This window comes from Vanessa tameamea, chromosome 7 (assembly GCF_037043105.1).
Source record: "Vanessa tameamea isolate UH-Manoa-2023 chromosome 7, ilVanTame1 primary haplotype, whole genome shotgun sequence".
Classification (NCBI taxonomy): Eukaryota; Metazoa; Arthropoda; class Insecta; order Lepidoptera; family Nymphalidae; genus Vanessa; species Vanessa tameamea.
Window position 1 is genome coordinate 2,635,608 of NC_087315.1, and position 21,907 is coordinate 2,657,514.

At 31.7% G+C, this 21,907-nt stretch overlaps 1 protein-coding gene across 1 annotated transcript; it reads right to left on the reverse strand.

Moving 5' to 3' along the window:
- Positions 1 to 1,999: 1,999 nt before the first annotated feature.
- Positions 2,000 to 15,663, reverse strand: LOC113400752 (IQ and AAA domain-containing protein 1-like). The gene is made up of 19 exons (XM_064215426.1): positions 15,580 to 15,663; positions 15,206 to 15,372; positions 14,757 to 14,968; positions 14,467 to 14,662; positions 14,150 to 14,284; positions 13,975 to 14,086; positions 13,750 to 13,898; positions 13,152 to 13,311; positions 12,874 to 13,041; positions 12,155 to 12,303; positions 11,926 to 12,079; positions 11,750 to 11,853; positions 11,277 to 11,422; positions 4,730 to 4,887; positions 3,993 to 4,095; positions 3,359 to 3,482; positions 2,978 to 3,097; positions 2,578 to 2,650; positions 2,000 to 2,143 (listed from the first exon to the last, which is right to left on the reverse strand). The coding sequence occupies exons 1-19, from the start codon at positions 15,661 to 15,663 to the stop codon at positions 2,000 to 2,002; spliced, it is 2,658 nt and encodes an 885-aa protein (XP_064071496.1).
- Between the last annotated feature and the right edge of the window lie 6,244 nt (positions 15,664 to 21,907).

A 21,907-nucleotide genomic window follows, 5' to 3' on the forward strand; every position in this document is an offset into this window, starting at 1 on the left:
GTCTACTGAAAATATTTAAACGATTCAAATTAATTTCAAATACGCCGCTCGAATATTAAAAGGGGTATGTGAGTAGGGTCAACATTATTTTGTACACATTTAGGACAGTATGGTTATTTACTAAAGTTAAAGACAGTGAAAAGGAAATATGAATAACTAAAAAAAAATTATGTATGGATGTGTATGTATGTTAGTTTGTTTGTTTGTTTGTTTGTTTGTATGCTTGTCTTACGACAAAGGCCTCTTAAAGACTTGATTCTGTCCTTTCCTGTACGTATCCTCTCTGGACCAGCTACTTTACTTTCTTTTGGGTACCATTCGGATTTTATTTTTCCAATATTCTTTCTTTATATTAGTTTATTATAGTATAATACTTAAAGTACTTAAAAAATTATTACCTCCATTTTGAAATATTTTAAGAGCTTAGGTTAACTAACCAGCAATAAAATATTATTTTATTCATTGTATATGTATAACAACGAATAATACATCAAATATGATGTATATACATATACCAGGTCAATCAATTACGTGGAATTAGCTTAAAATTCAGTTGCAAGATTTAACCAATACTTGCAAACTAAGAGGGTTACATTAGGTCAACTAAAAGATTTTTATATTAAAAAATAGGATCAATTCCATAGGATTCAATAAACTCAAAACACGAGTTACAGAATATTAAAAATGAATAGTAATTTAATTTTTTAAGAAATTTTGGTCACATTATATTTTCATAGAGTTGGCAATTTTGTATAACAAAGAAGTTAAATTGCAGCATCAGCGTTATCGTTACAATCCGCGACCCCTTGTAAAAATCGCCGAATATACCCTTTACATCTAATTGACACTCCGTCCTTTTATTTGAACGCACGTTTTCGCTTATCTGCCGATGACAGCGAAATGAACGTTTATTACATGGCGCACCTATCTACAATTATTTAATTTTTATATTACCATTTTGTGGTTTTATACCATTTAATTTGAGTGTGCACAGTTTGTATTGAGATTTGGCAGGTAATTTTATTATTTCATCCCGAGTGCTTACAAATACAAATGCTGCGTTCCTGTTATTTGGCAAAAAAATATCTTATAATTTTTACCTTAAAATTAAAGTGGCCTGACAGATATAGTAGAGGTAAGACCGACAAGACCATATAACATTCACATTATACGAGCCAAAAAGAAGTATCAAAGAATGGAATGAAATATAAAAAATGGTAAAACGACGTAGTTATTTTCTTAAAATGTCCCCAATAGGTTAATTCTAGCCAAACCCATGAAGTAAGTAGCCTTTATGTTAATATTTCTTATGTAAATATTTTTGCTATTAAGACATTCAAGAAATAAAATTACATTTTAACCTTCAAATTCAACAACGAATATTAAAACAATGTTTGCGCAGTATTTGGATTCTAATGAAGTATCAAATAACGTAGTGCCGGTCAGATATGCAATACTACTTAACGAAATCAAGCATATATATGTGTGCTTATTTTCTTTGATAGAAGAAACGCTAAACAAGCGAGACAGATCCAGCTTCTAAACTATATTTTAATAGGTTACAGCACTGGAAGGTTTTTAAAAAAACTAATAAACCTATGTGAAATAGTCCTTCATTATTTGATGAACTATTTTGATTGTAATAATTTATATGTAAGCCTTCTTTTTGTTAAACATTTAGTACTTTGGTTTTTGTAGCAGTTCTGCAAATCAATAACGAATTTACTTCCTAATCTAGACTCAAAATAAGGCATTCCGCTATTTCACTGATATATAAATGTCGCAGGGTTTTACAGAATGTTTGCATGACCGTAGTAAAATGAGATTATGAGCAATACAGTTTATCAAAAAACTCTAATACTTAAGAAAATACGAGAGGTTTATAACGTTTCCGAAGGTAGTTTCCTAGTAATAATAATACAAAAAGGCTGGTAAACAACAGCATAAGTAACAGTTTAAAAACAAAAGACAATAAAGAAATATATTTTAATGGATTGACTTAAGTATTTTTCTTCTTTTTTAACATTTTTTCGTTCCACTTCTGTACCTGGATTTTGAATTCTCTTCGCTCTTTCAAACATTTGTTTTCTAATTGACCCCAGTGAGTTTTGTCATTGTACCACTTCAAGTATTTTTCGTAATTCTAAGCAAATATGAAAATAAAGTAAAGCAAATGCTGGGCTAAGGTCCCCCTTTTGGAACTTAATCAGTCACATTTGTTAGAATGTGGGTTGGTCGATTTAGACGTAGCAGAATTTCATTTGATGCATGCAGGTGTCTAAGATGTGCACCGCCGAGCACGGCACAAATATAGCATATGAACATATACAGCAAATGTATAATCTTTGGTACTTAGTACCAAAGTACCGAGTATATTTGGTAGATTACCAAAGTAATCTACCAAATATACTCGGCTGTAAAGGTATACAAACTTACCAATTTAAAATACGTTGCTTGGTAGACTTATTTTTGAAGTTACATTTTGATTTATAAGTATGTAGAATATTGATAAATTTTAAACCAAAAATATAATTGAAAGAAAATTATCAATGACATGGAATATTTTAAAACACTCACTATCATATAATCATTACCATCTTCCAAAAAGAAGTTATAAACATCTCGTGAGCTTAAGCCGTAAGCCGCTATACTGAAACGCAAAGACAGTTAAAAAATATATTTTAATTTTCATACATAAATATAATATTTTTTCTATACGTGTGTGTCACTGAATTCCTCATAAATGGCTGCACTATATTTAATGTTTGAGTGGACCCCTGGATGGTTCAATTGTATCGCAGGTGGCGCTGCGATCCGATTTCAGAATTATTATTTTTTTCAAACAAAATTAAATTTAATTTAATTCTTATTGCACACGGACGAAGTCGGCACGGGCAGCTAGTTAGGTTTAGTAATTTTGTTAGATTATTCTAAACAAAGTTAGTATAGTCGACGCTGGTCGTATATTACAACTTACTGCACGATTCTTTTAGCTGTCAGAAAATTGTCCAACTTTTTTACGATATATCCAAACGGGTATCCTCGAAGTACACGTGCCAAACTTTGAAAATCCAGATTATGTGGTACTGTACGGTTACTGTAAAATATTGAAATAAACGAAAGAAAGGAAAAAATATAGGTGAGTTTTATATTTCAAACAGTTTTAGTGTCTATATCTAGTGTGTGATAAAATTACCACTTACCATCAGGTAAACCATTTCTTCGTTTTCCTGTAAATCTTGCATACAAAATTATCTTAATAAAATCTACCAAATTCTATTAATCAAATTTATTTAGAGTTTGGGTAAAACTAATTCATTGCATTTTATTTTTCTAGATCTGTTAATAAAAAACTTACTTGAGTGCCCAGTTTCTAAGTATGAGATACACTGTCGAATAATTGGTTTCGGGCAAAAGTAAAACATATTTGAACGTTTTTATCATTTGCTTACTCTTTGTCATCCAAGGTTCTGTGCAAATTCCTAAAGAAATTTAAGATACACTATGTATTGGATATGATAATTATATGAATGGAAGATTCGGAGTGTCATTGATCTATGGGCAAAGGTTACAATTTCTTAATGAATCTTCAATTGTCTAGTCCAGAACCGGGTTTGGAGGTCCGGACAACCTGGAGCCAAAAAGGAGTGGAGGCCCTGGTCAACACAGGAGGCCCGTAATTAATATTTTACAAATTTATTTCATTTCTATCAGTAAAAATTGACAATAATTATTTACACGTTCTATCAGTGTCTTTTAAAACCGTAATTAGTAATATTATTATAATTGGACTATATCCACATGTCTGAACATATGTTATTACATTAAAATTCTCAACTTTCTATTATAAATATAATTTACTGCGTGGACTTCAATTATTATCAAATTGTGATGATTAATTTAAATCTTTGATTTAAGTTGTTTTGATAATGCAATAATGTCAGTAATTTGATAAATTGTTTTGTTTTATGACATAAATGGAAATGTTTTACCTATTATAGTGATGTTGTCTTGTTTCTTGATCATTTTAAATAATTTTCGAACGAAGAACTTTTTTATTAGATCGAAATTTTTATATTCTTCTTCGGTTGGTACCTATGTTAAGATTTTAAAAGTTTAGTAAAATGATTACAATCGTTTTATAAATGATATATTCGTTTCTTTCATAACCTCCTTGCAAAATTTTAATTAATTATTTCTTAATTAAAGTTACTTTGCAAATAAAAGTAGCGAGTATAATGAAAACAATGTTTCGATTGACATCTCGATGATTACTGAAGGATACATACATAAAGCCGATAAAATCGCTCAATATATTCGTTCAATAGTTACTGTCATTACCGTCAATTATCTTTTGTTACACGTCATAGTTGCCATTTTGCCACCATTTGGTTGTTTAATTGTTTTTCCTTTTTTTTCAAAAAAAAAAAACAAACTTTTGCTTGTGTGATAATAATTATGTATCTTTGATAGTAATCAAGGATATTGAGATTTAGAGATGTCAAATTTTTCTATCAGAATAAATTAATCGTCTATGCAATTTCATTCACATTTTTAAATGTGTACGAAATCCGTTAGGATGGGTGATGCGGAGAACCAGGAGCCTTGGGGTACTGAGAAGCCATCAGTCCAACAACGGATTGCTATTGATTGATTAATTTATGGAATCCATACTGTAACGGTTTAATTCGTTTTAAAAATACTGGTTAGTAATAAATAAGGACAATACCTTAGTGTAAAAAAGGCGTTCAACATATCTTATGTGTATGATTGATGGTTGCGTTATCTTTGCACACGATACTACAGAATTAATTAACTCCTGTAAATATTCCGTGTTTGTATTTTCCACTTCAATTTTAAACGGGTCTAACTCGTATAGAGCAGTGTCTGTAATAAAGAAATATTTCTTTATTTAATAATATATTATAAGAATGTGAAACATCGATAATAAACTTCTGTTAGATAAACTTATATTTTTTATAACATATCATTTTGCTCTGAATTTACAGTATTATATACATATTTGACGAGTTCGTATATGTCGGCGATTCGCCAGAATTCTCCCCGGGATTCATGTAGAAATCCAGAAAAACACTTTTTGTTTTGCATTAATAAATTTATTATTAATAGTAATAATTGTATAGTGATTAGTGATTGGTTCTACAATTGTCCGAGGAATGCCCGCCTGCACTTACTTCCTTTTCTACTAACTAAACTACGACATCCTTTTTTATATCAACAACAAGACCATATTTATTTTGTTACAAACATAATAACTATTAATGGCTTATAATAATAAAAAAATAATATAAAATTATTTTTGATCTTAATTAAAAATCCAAATATATTGTAATTAGCTTAATTATTTATCACTATCTATATTAAAAATATACCGGACAAATCAAATTTACGCCTTTCTTGACAAAAACAAATCATATTTATATTTCAAAATTATTAAAACAAATTTTATGACAAAAATAGATCATATTTATATTTCTAAATTATTTAAACAGTATTAGTTAATAATTGCCATAACCAAAACTTCTATTAAATCTTAATTTATTTAATTCCTTACTTATTATAATAAATCTGTCCGGAAATCATAGGTTTAACGCCATAGGTACAAAACAAATGTTAATTACTTGCTTGATACATTCTACATTCCAAAATAAGAAATATAACTTAGTATTATCTAAGATTGATTCTAAAATATAAATTACAATTTATTATTCTACATTTTGCTTACTTTATTGCTAAGAGTAGATAATAATATTTCCTGTATTATTAAGTCCCAAATTAGCTGACAGATGTCTCTTTACAGATTATAAGTTTTATTCGATTTGTTACATATATTGACAACAGATGGCAGCACTGCCGAGCGCCCATACGGCCATACTGACTCAAGCGCGCTCTCAGCGCTTTCTAAGTTACAAAATAATTAACGGAATTGACAAATAATTAAACAAGAATTCAATATTATTTAAACACACTAATTAAATAATTTTTAGTCACAACAATTAAATAACATATAAACACAAGATTTCAATATTATTTAAACACTAATTAAATAATATTCAGACATCAATTAAATAACATATAAACTCAAGATTTCAATATTATTTAAACACTAATTAAATAATATTCAGACAACAATTAAATAACATATAAACACAAGATTTCAATATTATTTAAACACTAATTAAATAATATTCAGACAACAATTAAATAACATATAAACTCAAGATTTCAATATTATTTAAACACCAATTAAATAATATTCAGTTAGAACAATTAAATAACATATAAACTCAACATTTCAATATTATTCAAACACCAATTAAATAATATTCAGTTAGAACAATTAAATAACATATAAACTCAACATTTCAATATTATTCAAACACCAATTAAATAATATTCAGTTAGAACAATTAAATAACATATAAACTCAAGATTTCAATATTATTTAAACACTAATTAAATAGTATTCAGTCACAACAGAACAAAATTATTAAACCATAATCTTGATTCAAAAATGATCAGGAAATTGTGTAATGCAATAAAATCTTTACAAATAATAAAAGAAAATTTTACAACATTGACTCATTACTAAAACTTTCATAATCAAAAATAAAACAAAATGCTTTGACACATACAGTTTTACCACTCTAAGGTAAAGCCAACACCAGCAACGGCTATTACCTTACAATCAAAACGGGCAATCACCCAATCTGGGATCTAGCCACCAACAACACAGGCATCACCCATCCTGGGATCTAGCCACCAACAACACAGGCATCACCCTTCCTGGGATCTAGCCACCAACAACACAGGCATCACCCTTCCTGGGATCTAGCCACCAACAACACAGGCATCACCCATCCTGGGATCTAGCCAAAATCAAAACAGGCATCACCCATCCTGGGATCTAGCCTCCAAGACCTGGATAGGGATACGCATGGTGGCCAGCCAGCGCTTAAGGAAGGATTTTGGATAGGAACATATTAAAAACATAAAAAATCATAAAAAATAAATACAACATACGAATAGATTTATTATCAGTAGTAGAGGCTCCAAAATTAACAGGAATGTTTGCACAATTATCGGATGCAGTGGTAGAGGAATGCAATTCGACAGGCATTCCTTATGCATCTTATTGTTATTCGCCCATACGGTCAACTGATTGGAGTCAGAATCACTTTCAAATGGGTCGCATTGTGCAAGAGGAGCAGCCCGCAAGGAATCATGAGTAGCAATTTTTTTTTTTTTAGTACAACCACGGATATTGACATGCTTTAATCTATATCTGTCATTGGGTAAGATTTGTAAAATTCTAAAGTCTAGTTGTGTGACGTTCATTGTGCCGTAGTAAAACAAAGTCACCAACTTTATATGGCTTAATTTTAGCTTTGCCTTTGTCAAATCGACTCTTATCCTGAAGGGATCGCTCGTCCATCCTATCCTTGCAAGCCGCTCGCAATGGATCTAGATCGTCCGTTAGCACATCGTCATCAACTTGTAACAACTTAATAGTCGGCGGTGAGCATTTTTTACCAAGTAAAATTTCTAAAGGACTTTTGCCCGTACTTTTCGATATACTAAAATTTATAGCTAATTGTAAATCTTGAATAGCTGAATGCCAAGGCTTATCGAGTTCTACAACTGACATGTTATCTTTAATTACTTTCATAAGGCGCTCTACCTGTCCATTTGCTCTACTAGCGCCTTTCGCCACCACGTGATGCTGAATACTAAACCAAACTTTTGAACTCTGCGGCTGTTATACTCTTATCTTGGTCAGTAATAAACAGAGTAGGGGTGCTAAAAATAGATATTAAATTCTGAAGGCACTTAATTGCAGTTTCGGTAGTGCGATCGTTAGTATAGATCATGTGAACATATTTACTGTACCCGTCAATATAAACAAAAGCATATTTGAGAACCAGTATTGTTCATATAATTTAGCAATCAATTTCTCCCAGCTAAAATGTTGAAGAGAGTTGTGATAGTTACTAATCAGATTCCATCTGTACTTGGTAGAGACAATAATGAGCTTGTGAGTTTTATTATCAATGTGAACTCTAAGCCTCAATAATTTATTTTGTGTAATGATGTAAGTATCGGCAATAGTTTTAGGAATAGAGTCACCTTTTAATTGCTCTACGATTTTACTTAGGACTGGATCGCGTTTCTGCTCAATGAGTAACTAATTGTGGTCAAGCGAGTTATTTAGCAATTTCCAGGGTTACGCAAGCGCGACTTTAGTGGTAGAATGAAATTGACAGATCGAGTGTCTTTTTTTTTATATCTATGGGGCTACGACTGAAATAGTCTACTTGTGCAAGTATTCGAATTGTCCGTCGGGGACTCAAAAATAAGCAGTCTTTTCTATTGAATATGGTGAAATGCAGATTCCATGAAAACCCGCGGCCATATCTAAACAAGTGAAATAACGTGCTTTCCCCAACTTATGAATCTGATCAGCTATAAGCGGAAACGGAAAATGATTTAACGATATTGGCATTTAGCTCGCGAAAATCTACAGTCTGTCAGACCAATCCCTTTTTTTTTTGTTAATCGAGTAAAATGGGACTACTGAAAGGGGATGAACTGGCTCGTATGATGCCATTAACCTTAAGATCTTGAACTATCTCTTTAACTATTTCACGTTCCACAGGCGAAAACCCGTAGGGTCGTCACTGTACAATTTTAGTTTAGTCTAGATTCTTTAATCTTATTTTTAAAGAACCAGTTGACACCTGTGAAACACGATTCCCACTGGTGAAATTGTCTTTATACTTACAAAGTATTTCCCGTAATGTTTTAAGTTCTCGGGGATCGCTTATATCAGCATCAAGATTTAAGGTCAGGTCACTACTAAGACGAGCCGTATTAATAACGAACTCACGCTTTAGAGAAATGCTATCTTTCTTTAATATAACGCTAAGACCTGGTACATTTAAAAGGTCGAATCCGATTAGGACGTCAATTTTTGTCTGTGTATTAGCGACTACATAAAGTTCTAGTTCTACATAAATATTGTCTATTTTTACTATAAAGGTTATACTTTTATTTGCTTTTATTGGAGACCCACCAATACCCGAAAAGGTAACATCTACACTTTTACATTAATGGACAATCGGCACCCGTGTCGAAAAGGCACGAATAAGTCTTGTTACCTATATCTACTCTGATCAGACTGCGCTCTAAAGATTGGCAATGATATAATTAACTAATTAACAATAATTAACGGATTTGTTTAGTGTTTTGAAGCGCTCATCATTCTGTCGGTGAAAACAATTCTCTTCAACATGACCTGGACGATGGCAATACACACACTCAACATTTTTAGAGCCATTCGAATTACTAGATGGAACTGATTTATTAGAGTGATCACTGGTAGTTTGCATTGATACTGGATTGACCTTAGGGGCAATCCTCACTTCCTTACAATCGCGAGAAATATGACCAGTCTTATTACAATTATAGCATTTAATAACACAATCCCTTTTAGTTACACTGTATTCAGCAACACGTGGTTTCTTTTTTTTAAATTTTTGATTATCATGAATATCGTTATTTGACTTTACGGACGGTTCTAGTTTTAGTTTACGTTAAGTTTTTAAAATGAAAATTAATTTATGCAATGATTCAGGCGTATAACGCAATAGGTCTGAGCGAATATATTCTGGATATAATAAATACCTGTAACCACAGCATCAACCACAACCACCTCCGCATCCGAAGCCTCAGGTCTGACTCGTTTGAACAACGTCCACGCTTATGTGGCGTATTCAGCATAACTCGATGCGTGATCAGAAGTAAAGGTTCTCCACTGCTGAACGTTGTCTGCGTACCGGAACTCCCTGCCAAAAGTTTGAATTAGTTTACATTTCACTTTGTCACACGTGGTAGCACTGAGCGACCACGTGTCAGCCTAAGTCTTTGCCCTTCCTCTTAGTTGTAAAATATCTTTCATGAAAGCCTCGCATGTAGGTATGTTGAATTTCGACATCGTCTCGTCCACGTGGGCGCACCAATCTCTGATATCATGAGATCTTTCGTCGGGGTCGAATAGCGGCAAGTAAAATAATGACGGTGACGTGGCGGCAATGATCCGGCGCTGGCAGCTGTTCGTTTAGTATCAGAATTGAAAAGACTCGTGGCCTTTTCCATGGTAAAAGTCGGCTCTGGTTGACGTGGTAGTCCGGAATCACCGGTCTGTGATCCCACCGCTGCTGTCGGCGATTCGCCAGAATTCTCCCCGGGATTCATGTAGAAATCCAGAAAAACACTTTTTGTTTTGCATTAATAAATTTATTATTAATAGTAATAATTGTATAGTGATTAGTGATTGGTTCTACAATTGTCCGAGGAATGCCCGCCTGCACTTACTTCCTTTTCTACTAACTAAACTACGACATCCTTTTTTATATCAACAACAAGACCATATTTATTTTGTTACAAACATAATAACTATTAATGGCTTATAATAATAAAAAAATAATATAAAATTATTTTTGATCTTAATTAAAAATCCAAATATATTGTAATTAGCTTAATTATTTATCACTATCTATATTAAAAATATACCGGACAAATCAAATTTACGCCTTTCTTGACAAAAACAAATCATATTTATATTTCAAAATTATTAAAACAAATTTTATGACAAAAATAGATCATATTTATATTTCTAAATTATTTAAACAGTATTAGTTAATAATTGCCATAACCAAAACTTCTATTAAATCTTAATTTATTTAATTCCTTACTTATTATAATAAATCTGTCCGGAAATCATAGGTTTAACGCCATAGGTACAAAACAAATGTTAATTACTTGCTTGATACATTCTACATTCCAAAATAAGAAATATAACTTAGTATTATCTAAGATTGATTCTAAAATATAAATTACAATTTATTATTCTACATTTTGCTTACTTTATTGCTAAGAGTAGATAATAATATTTCCTGTATTATTAAGTCCCAAATTAGCTGACAGATGTCTCTTTACAGATTATAAGTTTTATTCGATTTGTTACATATATTGACAACAGATGGCAGCACTGCCGAGCGCCCATATATACTTGTTTGTTTGAACGTAATAAACTGACGTTATAGCATGTCCAATATATTTTTTATGTTTATTTAAAATTATAGATTATATCGTAATATCATGCTCGTCTGAAGACTCGTCGAAGGGCGAAGCAGAAATGGACATTTATCATGCAAATCCGCGAGAAACGGCTAGTTGTCAATTTTATACATAACCATTTACAGTAGCCATGATATGCACCAAAGTTGTCTTCCCACTTTCCCGTGGTCCTACCAACAATATACGCCTAAAGCCGTGGATCACTTCTCGGCATCTCTCCCACCATACGGCTCGTATTTCCCCACCAAAAGGTACAGTGGATCTAAAAACATACATATAATACGTGAACGATAAAAAAGTGCTGAGATCGTCTAGTGATTATAAAACGGGAATATTGAACGATGATCGTAGGTTCTAAGGCTGACATTGATTATGCTTAATTTGTGTTTATAATTTATCTCATGCTCGGCGGTGAAGTAAAGCATCGTGAGTAACTCTGCCTCACGTGTGTCCACCAAATCGCAATGGAATAAGCTCCAAACCTAACCCACAAGAGGGCAGGAGGCATTAACCAAGTAGTAGGACTTACAGCCTATTAATACTTCATTTTTACCCCTACGATTCGCTTGGAAAAATACAGTACTCTTACAGTAATTCACATCTTAAATCGGCACCGGCGTAGTTTACATCACCAATAAAATCCGCAAAATTCATTTTTGGGTATTCTTTTAAGTAACCATTATTAGCGAGATCCTGAAAGAAAATTATAACATATTAATGTAGAAAAAAGTAACTGATAAATTTATTTAATAAATCATTTATAACTGTTAATATGTCTTGCAGATCATCTCTGATTTTCGCTTTAACTTTTCTTTCTTTTTTTTTTCGTTTTGCTTTTTCTTTTTTTGGATTTGGTATTTCTTCTTCGTTTCTTTCATATTCTATTTTTAAAGAGTTTTTTAATAATTTTAGTTCTTCCCTGCACAAAAAAATTACTTACTTTTTGCTTTAGTTTTATTTATTAATATTAAGATATTTATTTTAAAAAGCTCACATCATGTCAGTAATAATTGAGTTACAAATTTCGAATTTAGTTTCCATAAACAAATGTTCCTCATCTATATTCAGGATAAACTTCTCTTTTGCTTCGTTAGCTTCTCCATCGTCAATTTCAGACCAATGATTATAATAATTTTGAATTGCCTATATAATAATAAATCGTATTTAAGAGTTGCAGGTCGCCAAACACTAATAGTTCTGCCACGAGTGTGGCACCCTGATAGAGTGTGCCGCGTGGCAATTATTGCCGGAGACCTCTCGCTACCGAACATGTCTTTTATCAAGCTTGGCTGTGAGTGATCTCCGCAGGGCTGCTAGAAGGAGATGGTCTCCCTCTGAGAAAGCGCTAGAAGAGTGACGATGAAACTATCTAATGACTCTCTCCACCGATGAAGTTCGGAGAGAAGGTGTCGGTGTTGTATGCTCATTTCGCCCAGGAACCTCCCTAGGTATTGGTAATAGGCGAGCTAACCCACGGAGAGTAAATGTGCAAGCGATCCTGTGACACCTTTGAAGACACGGGTAGGGTACTACTGATTTTTAGTGGGTATTTCGATGCACTCGTCATAGGAACATTCCTAAACTCTCTCCCCCACTTTCCATTTGTATGACGTACATGTAGATACGTTTTATTGAAATTTGTTATATTATTTAAGTAATAATTTATATATCGTTAGCTCATTTTTAAAAGTAGAGTATGAAATCAATAAGTACCGTAAGTATGTTATTCGTTTTTTTTGAAAAGGGATAATGGTATCCTGGATGTAATGTTGGATTTTTCATCATCTTCTTAAGCAGAGCTGCTTCCGATTTCTTTTTAATCAATTCTTCTCTTTTTAACATCATTTCTTCTTCTTTGCCTGCTTCTTTTTCCCATTTTAACTAAAAATGTTATTTAAACTTTTTCATAAGAACATATCAATAAAAACTATAGCTATAGTTACGTTTGATATTTAATACCATTTATATTCATATTGAATACATAGTTTTACCTGTAATGCTGTCTTGTTTTTATTAGCTTTTTTTGTTTCTAAATATGCTTTATAATCGTCTAACCATTCTAGAGGTGATGGTAATTCTTCTTTGAATATCACAATTGGTCCACCTTGATTCTCTTTAGGAATGTCGTAAAAGAATTTGGCTTCTCTGTACCTAAAATGAAAATTGAATGTAAAAAAAATAAAATGTTCGTAAAGATTTTTTCTAAGTTATGTTGTACTGCTGTCCATTTTTTAAAGACATTGTTTGAAATAAATTTGTCTTGCCAAATTGAGGTAATATGAGTAGCTAGCTTTTAATATACGTGTTGATATAACTATTAAACACCATATAGGTACCGACGGTAGACTTGACCAATCACTTTAAAAATTATTCTACAGCTACAGAGTAATACATTTATGGCTATATCATAGTTGAAATGGGATTAAGTTAATACATTTATAGACTCAAGGCTCATAAAATTTGAGTTTCAAGAATAATTTAATTTTATAAAATGCCTGAGGGTTGAGGTTTACAGTTCAATCAAAATGTGGGTTTAAAATATGAAAATATTGTAAATTTATATGCATATAATTATATAAAAGTTTATACCATTTTTGAAACCAATCCCTGATATAACCTCGAAATTCCTCAGCTATATCATCTCCGTTCTTCTTCAAATAGTTCTGTTTATATCGAGAGCAAATAATGTCCCTCTGTTGTACGTATTTTTTACTTAATTTATAGTAGTCTGAGGCCACCTGAACATATTTTAAAATTATTTTATATTTCCTTTATTTAGTTATCGAAATTTATTATACACATATTGAAATTTACCTGCTTATCTATCTCTGGTTGTTCGGTATTTATTGTGTCGTAGAATTTTATATTCAATAGTTCATCCCGTTTACAATCTCTTAGTCTCTTTCTCTTTAGTTCAAAATAGTATCTGTAATTTTTATTTAAATTATAAAACATATAGATTGATTTATTATGGAAATTAACCCATTACCTTAGAACCCTTTGTATCAGCTTTGCACTTCTCTCTCTTAAATCAAATGGTGCTTGAGGTTTCAAGATGCCTTTCAGCTCCTTCTCCCATATTTCTCTCTTCTGTTTTTGTTGTGTATTTATTCGTACCACTTGTCTTTAATATGTACAAAAGACATTAGCTACGTTAAACGAGATGAATGAAATTAACCTTCTACTTAAAGGGGAGACGAGGCCTTTAGTCAGCAGTGGGACATTAACTGATTGTTATTCTACTATATTATACTTTATGCTACTATTGTAAGATAGTTTTATATTTTTTAAAAGTAACATAACAACCTAGTCCTTTCATGGGTTTGTATTAGAGCTATTATTTCTCTTCTTTTTAATGTTTCTTCTGATAACTTTTCTTCAACATCGTAGACTTCAGTAACATTAATTCCTTTATGTTCAGTTGCATTAATAGTTTCATCATCCCACCAATTAACATTTTCTGATAAGCCATCTCGAGGAATTTGATCATTTTCTGAATTATCTACAAAGTTATTATGTCACAATCTTAGTGTTTAGTGTTTTATCTTAAAACGAGAATAATTTGTTTATCAAAAAGTATTTTTTTATTAGATTACCATAACTTTTTGTTTCGGCTCTTTTTAATTCTTCGACTCTTCGGAAAGCCGCCTCTATCGCCAATTGAATAACTTCAGGTCTTTCGTATTTTGCAGGAATATTGAAAAACTCAGTATTAAAAGGCGTTAATTTTCCTTGAATCAATCCATTAGATAAAAACTGAAAAGGAGTGCCTTCAAGTTTCGTCAATTGATGTTTTAGTTCAAGAATTCTGTAAAATTAAAATAAAAAAATATTCATCTGTTATTGTATTTTCTTCCAATGAAAAAGAGTTCTAGGACTCTGCGCTTGGAAGAGCTTCAAAAACCAAATATATTTGAGAAAGTATGATATTAATAAGTGTATTAATATCAATGATAATTATTTAGGTCTATAATCAGCATTGTTACTGTGTGTTTTTGGCGTACATTTAACGTTTAGTTGTCTTTAAAAAACAACAATATTTAACCTTAGCACAATTTTCTCCACCACATTGGCAATGTACTCTGTCTTTTGAACCTGCAAATTATGTTGCAAGCAGTCCAATGCATCATTGTAGCATAATATGTAACTTCCAAGCATTCCAGATAACCGTTGGACTGCATCACAGATTTGTTTATCGTGAATTTTTGTTTCCTGACAATACAAAATGATTGTATAATAATGTATAAGGTAATTAAAGCTTTAACACGTTTTTATAGTTATAAAAAGGCACCTTTAAATGATATGGTAATTTTAACAGAAAAATCATTACAGCTATACCATTATTTATATTTCAGTGTATATCAGATTAAATTATTTAGAATAGAAAAATCCTCTAGAAATCGTTAAAGTAATGCATACCTGGTATTCAAGATCAAGTTCAACTATTTTAGTCAAATTTTTAAGAGTACATTTCCATTTCTTGAAATAATAATCACACGGCATTCTAATTTTTCAATCAAAAATAAAAATAAACCGTAATAGTGTAAAGTATTTGCATATATTGATCCAGATGGTCACGTTTTCGTCTACTGAATGATACATGTTTTAAAGAATAACGTTTTAAATTTATCGATTGAATGGTGTTGATGGGGTTTCGATAGGAAATTTCTCAATCTCCTTCTAAGGAAAGAGATTTAGTGCCGCTAAAAACTGTAAGTCTTTATTTAATTCTGTATCATATAGTTTTTAGTCTACGTATTGTTCTTCACAAATTAATGTTATAATCTAACCATGTAAATTTAAGCGATACCCGTGTACCGCTTAAATTTATTTTCTTTAAATTATTTTTTTTTCTTTGCCCTGTTTTATTTTCAAAATCATGTTATTGTTTAAGCCATAGGTTAATAGATTTATTGTTATAGCGCTTTATCAGAACTCTTTTTTTCTTTTCGTTCATTAACTACTATAATAATCTATCTACCGAAATAATGTATCGCCTTTAATGTAACAGCTTGTCTACTCGTAGTACCATAACTAAAAAGTTGAATCAAACCTCACCCGCCCTATAATTTTCAGGAGGTGTTTTATCTGGCACCAAAGTTTCCTGCCGCGAATGTCAGCCATCTTGTCGGCGGAAGTAGTAAAGTCTTCCGCCCTGCGAATGACACCCGCGTCGCCGTTTACATATCTTTTATCACCACTCAAGCGATGTTAGCGCTTTTGTTTGCCTGTCGTAAAAATGTATTGCCTTAGATATTTTCTCGTTTGTTTCGCGATGATTAACATAGAGTGTATTTTTTAAAGCAGTAAAACTTTAATTTGAAATTATACACAGAAAAATATTTTTGATCTCCATGAGATTAGTCTTTTTCCGATTGTTTTATGGCATTCATGTTTTAATATGATTTCGGGTACCTATGTGGCTGCTGTAAATGGCGCGCACATGGCTTCATTCGGACGTCGTATTATCACTTACTCTTCGCAGTACACAGGCTGTATTTCGGTAAAAACGCTTCGAATGTTGACTTCTAAGTGCTCAATTGGTGCTGGTTTATCTGCGTAGACATGCGACAATACATAAAATATTACAATAGCGTCAAATTTCATGAACAAGGTGGCCAGTTAACAATTAATTCTTTGAAAGAAACATTTGTTGAACGATTACATTAACAGCCTGTAAATTTCCCACTGCTGAGCTAAGGCTTCCTCTCCCTTTGAGGAGAAGTTTTGGAGCATATTCCACCACGCTGCTCCAATGCGGGTTGGTGGATACACATGTGGCAGAATTTCGTTGAAATTAGATACATGCAGGTTTCCTCACGATGTTTTCCTTCACCGCCGAGCACGAGACGAATTATAAACACAATTTAAGCACATGAAAATGCAGTGGTGCTTGCCTGGGTTTTGAATCCGGAATCATCAGTTAAGATGCACGCGTTCTAACCACTGGGCCATCTCGGCTTTAACGATTAATTTAACCAAATTGACCTTAAAACGTTTTGCTTACCTATCACTCAATTGTCTATTTTTGTATTTAAATAGCGTATTAAAGAGAGTTTTTATCAACAAATAATCTAAAATTGACTATCTGAGAGAATATAATAGTCGATTATTTTCTGTGGTACCCTCGTACTACAGAAGATAATCATCATTAAAAATCTTTCTACCCAATTTTCTTATTATTTTTCTTAAGTGTCCATGTTTTATTTAAATGCCAAATTTCTGGGAAAACATTAACTTGTTATAAATGAGCAAAGGTGGTATTTCGCTTTTTTTTAATATTAGCTTTCCGTCCTGAATTCATACTGGAAAAATAAGGATTGCTAATCGATCTACAAGATCGAACTCTGTTAATATTTTGTACAACACGTGTAAAAATGGCTATTAAGACTTATCAGAGAATAAAAAAATATTACTTATCTATACTAATATTATGAACAGTTGTAAGAGAGTTTTTCTGTCTATATGTTGGGGGTAATATCCGAAAAGGCTAATTAAAGAAAAAAGATACTGGTAGAAAGTTTTAGTACTCCAAACTACTATGGAGTATAATTATATTTTTATCATACATTTTTTTACTGTACTCATGTAAAGCCGAGGCGGGTTGCTAGTATATAAAAACCTACAGTACATGTTTATATTTAAACAAAAACTTAAGAAGCGTCATCGTCTTTACAATTTTCCCGAAAGGTAACCGACACTCTAATGGAATTTTTACATTGATCTCCGTAAGAGACTATAAAAATTCGATACGCCTTCGGGAATCGAAAAAGAAATACTTTTTTATCAAGAATGTAATATAAAGGTTTTCAATATAACAGTATACAGAGAGAACTACGAATCATCATTTTAGAGCTACTATGGACTTTGAAGATTCAATAAATTCATCTACGTGTAGAATGTAAACATTTTCGAGTAACATTGAAACCAAATTATAAATTCATTGTTTGTACATAATTATTATTTTATGCTGTGTTATGTTTGGACTTAAATGTAATCCTTGATTGGAATCTATTTTTTACACAATAGCATAAAACGTGTTTAAAAATATAAGACTATGTTGATGTAAAAAAAATGTTGTAAAATAAAACTATTCGATTGCTTTTAAGTTATCCAAATAAAATGCGGTTTATGAACTTTGTATCCATTACTTTTTATATGTACTATGATCCATTATATTATAATGTGTCTTGTTCGCAACAATTAATGATATATTTAACAGATTTCGAATAGCACGAAGAAGGTTCTCCATTAGGTTATGTTTTTTATGTCTGTTTGGAAAATTCTTTTTTTTTATTTAGGAGGGTGTATTTGCGTCATGTTATTTGAATAAGATAATAAAAAATACTTCTAAGTGAAAAAATACGGAATAATTTTTATATCTTCAATTTTTATTTTATAATTTTGAAATATATTCTCTGAGAACTTAATAACTTTAATTTTATATCATATCTGATAGATTATTATTATTTCAGTGAAACAATTTCTACGTGTGATATATCATATATACACGATGCATTAAAATATATTATAATTATTACGTATCTCGTACGTAAATATACTTATATTTTAAAATCAAATCAATTGTATTAAGTGCAACATAACGCCTCATATTATGAAGTATTACAAAATCTGTAGAGCAGGTTACAGACGCAGTGACAAATCATTAAAAAACTTGTAAGATATTGTGATATATTATATGAATGCAGAACTATGATGCAGTTTCTTAAAATATATCACTATACTTTTGTTTATCGTATATCAAAAAATCGAACTTTCCGAAAAATGTCATGTCAAGCAATCTAGTTTTTATCAAAAGTTGCCGCAAGACTCTTTGGAGCACTTTTCGATATTATTTGTAATTTCAAAATTGACTTTCCTCGTCAACTTGAAAAATTCACCCTGTATATACATAAAGTATATTTAGTGTCGCTTAACTTCAAACTTGATAACATTTGAAGCTGCTTTGCAACGTGAATTTATTTAGAGGTGTTCAGTTGCAGCCGTTGGGACGATATAATGCGATATACCCAAAAATATAGAGTAAGGGTGATGTTGACGGGCGTTTTGGGAATATATCTACGTCGCGTCAATTTCTCATATCGTACTGTGTACTATAAGTTCGATAGCTGGAAATATATTCAGAAAGATCAAACACGAAACTCACCGCAGAATACGACCGTGAAATGTCGGAAAGTGATATGCAATATTGTTCGTATAATATTTAAATATCATATGTATTTTATTATTAATAGCGTATTACCAACAGTCGGCATTAAACAATTACGAGTGAGATACGAATTGAGTTCTTACAGAATAGTACCGCTGACAACTGTTGAAAATGATTATGTGAATAATTTCACACTAGTAAACATAATCTATTACCGGTATGAGACTATAATAAATGTGAAAACGAGTTCGTGATTTAAACTCGTAGTGTCGTTATATATATCGCAGTCATCTGGTTGAATATGCTATTTCATTGTATGACTAGTGCGTTCATTGAATGATGACATTTAATTGTATGACTAAAGGACAACTCGTCAAATTGTTTAATGTAACGTTCAACGTCTTGACTGAACGTCATTTAGCATAGTCCTGGCAAACTAAGTTTCATTGAACAATTTTACTAATTTTAAATATCTTCGATTTAAATAAGTGTTTATAAATGAATATGATGACGTGCTTAATTTGTGTTAGTAATTTATTTCATGGTCGTCGTTGAAACAAAATATCGATACGAAAACTGCAAAGTCGTAGCTCTAGAGGTTGGCCAGATGGCTGCTACGATGCAAACTTTCGGGGGGCACTGGGGGGGTACTGGTACCCACAATCAAAACATTGTGCTTAAAGAAATAAAATCTATCAAATAACACAAAATTAGATTTGTGCCATGCCATGAAAGAAACTCGTGATGTTTTGTTTCCCTTCCTACATTTATTCTTAAATTAATTCAACTTTGGGAGATGTTACCTCGTTTTTTCTACTAAAAATTAAGTATTTGGCGTAAAAATGAAATCTTGTCAAAGATGCTCATCACTTTAACTGACACTGAAACCTACATTTGTCGGATGAAATTCTACCGCTACTTGGTGGCAGGGCCTTGTGCAATCCCGCTTGGGTAGGATACCACTCACTCACTCACAACTACAACTACTACAACTGTCTCTGGATAAGAAAATACAAATTAATCGTTCTCGATGAATAGTTTTCATTCCTATTTTTGAGTATATATATATATTTATTTATTTATATATATTTATTGAGTACGAGACAAATATTCTGCAGAAGATAACGGAAGTCACCTTTTTTCTCTATATCGACCCCTTACCAGCAACCACCATAAATTAACTATAAATTCAGGTGCATTTTCGGATCCTTCTTTCTCGTAGTTTGATGGAAGGCGAGCCGATATGATCATTAATAGATTAGAAGACCCAACTAATCATATATGATATTAAAGATACGTTTAGCAAACAACTATTAAACCTAATTAAAAAACTATATAAATAAATAAAATTTGCCAAGAGTTATATTATAATTATGGATGTATGTATTTAAAACCTTTTGACTTATTTAGTCTAAAATTTATTTGTGTAATAATAAAAAAATATTAAATACGTTTATTATTTTATTTCGACGAAATATACATAATTACATAAAGGCACCGTAATTGTAATAAACAAAGCGAGGACACGACATTTCAAATTAACTTTCCTCGTAAATTGGGCACGCAAACAAGTTTCAAATTGGCCCGCAGAGGCGTCGCTTTCGCTAAATACCTATAAAAATGTCTGCCCTCTGTGAAATATTGTGACTAATAATATGGTGTGAGTCATAAATTACCGCGACTTTAGCTTCTTAAGTCCCATAATAGGTTAAAGTATTAGGTAAGAACAGCATATTTTATCATTGACCAGATCCGATATCACAAGCAAGTTCAATATTAATGTAATCGTTTACTGTCAATATATCTAACCAATGATATTTGTTTCATTTGTATACGACATAAATGATGTCGTCTACAAATGAATCAACGAGTTTATTTTTATGAGCTTTAGAAATCCACTCGCCCGATCAGGCGAAATAATTGACTCAATGACTGGTGACTATTGCTTTTTTGTAAAAATAAATCTTATTTTATTTTCAAATCTTATTCCTTATACCACACAGCAAAGTCTATATAAATTGTAGCACTTACCGCGTCGAAACAGCACATTTCGGCTGATACGACGACGTCGAGTGCCTCACCACCGCTGAAATATTGTCGCTATCTACTGAGAAGTTGGAACACTACTCATTTTTGTTCAACTTATGCATATTTTATTGGCATAGCGTGACGATAAATGGCGGTTATTTTAATAAAACATATTTATTGTATATTTTTTGTTCAATGATAGATGTAGATATTGAAATGTATTCAGGATTTTTTTGTTGTTGAAACATTAGTTTTTATAAATATCGACACAAATATTATATTATAATCAAATATAATAATACATTTGAATTTTGCCAGTATTGCTTACGTAGAAATTTTGGAGCCCAAAATAAAAAAAATGTGTTTAAAGTCTCAGCTTAATCAGCCATTTATTAAATTTATTTCTTAGATGTATGTAATTTTGGTAGGCGAACTGGCAAATAGTCCACCCGATGGTAAGCGGTTACTTCTACCCATAGACATTGGCACCATAAGAGATATTATCTAATCGTTCCTCACCAATGCTCTGCCCTATTGCCTGGAATTACA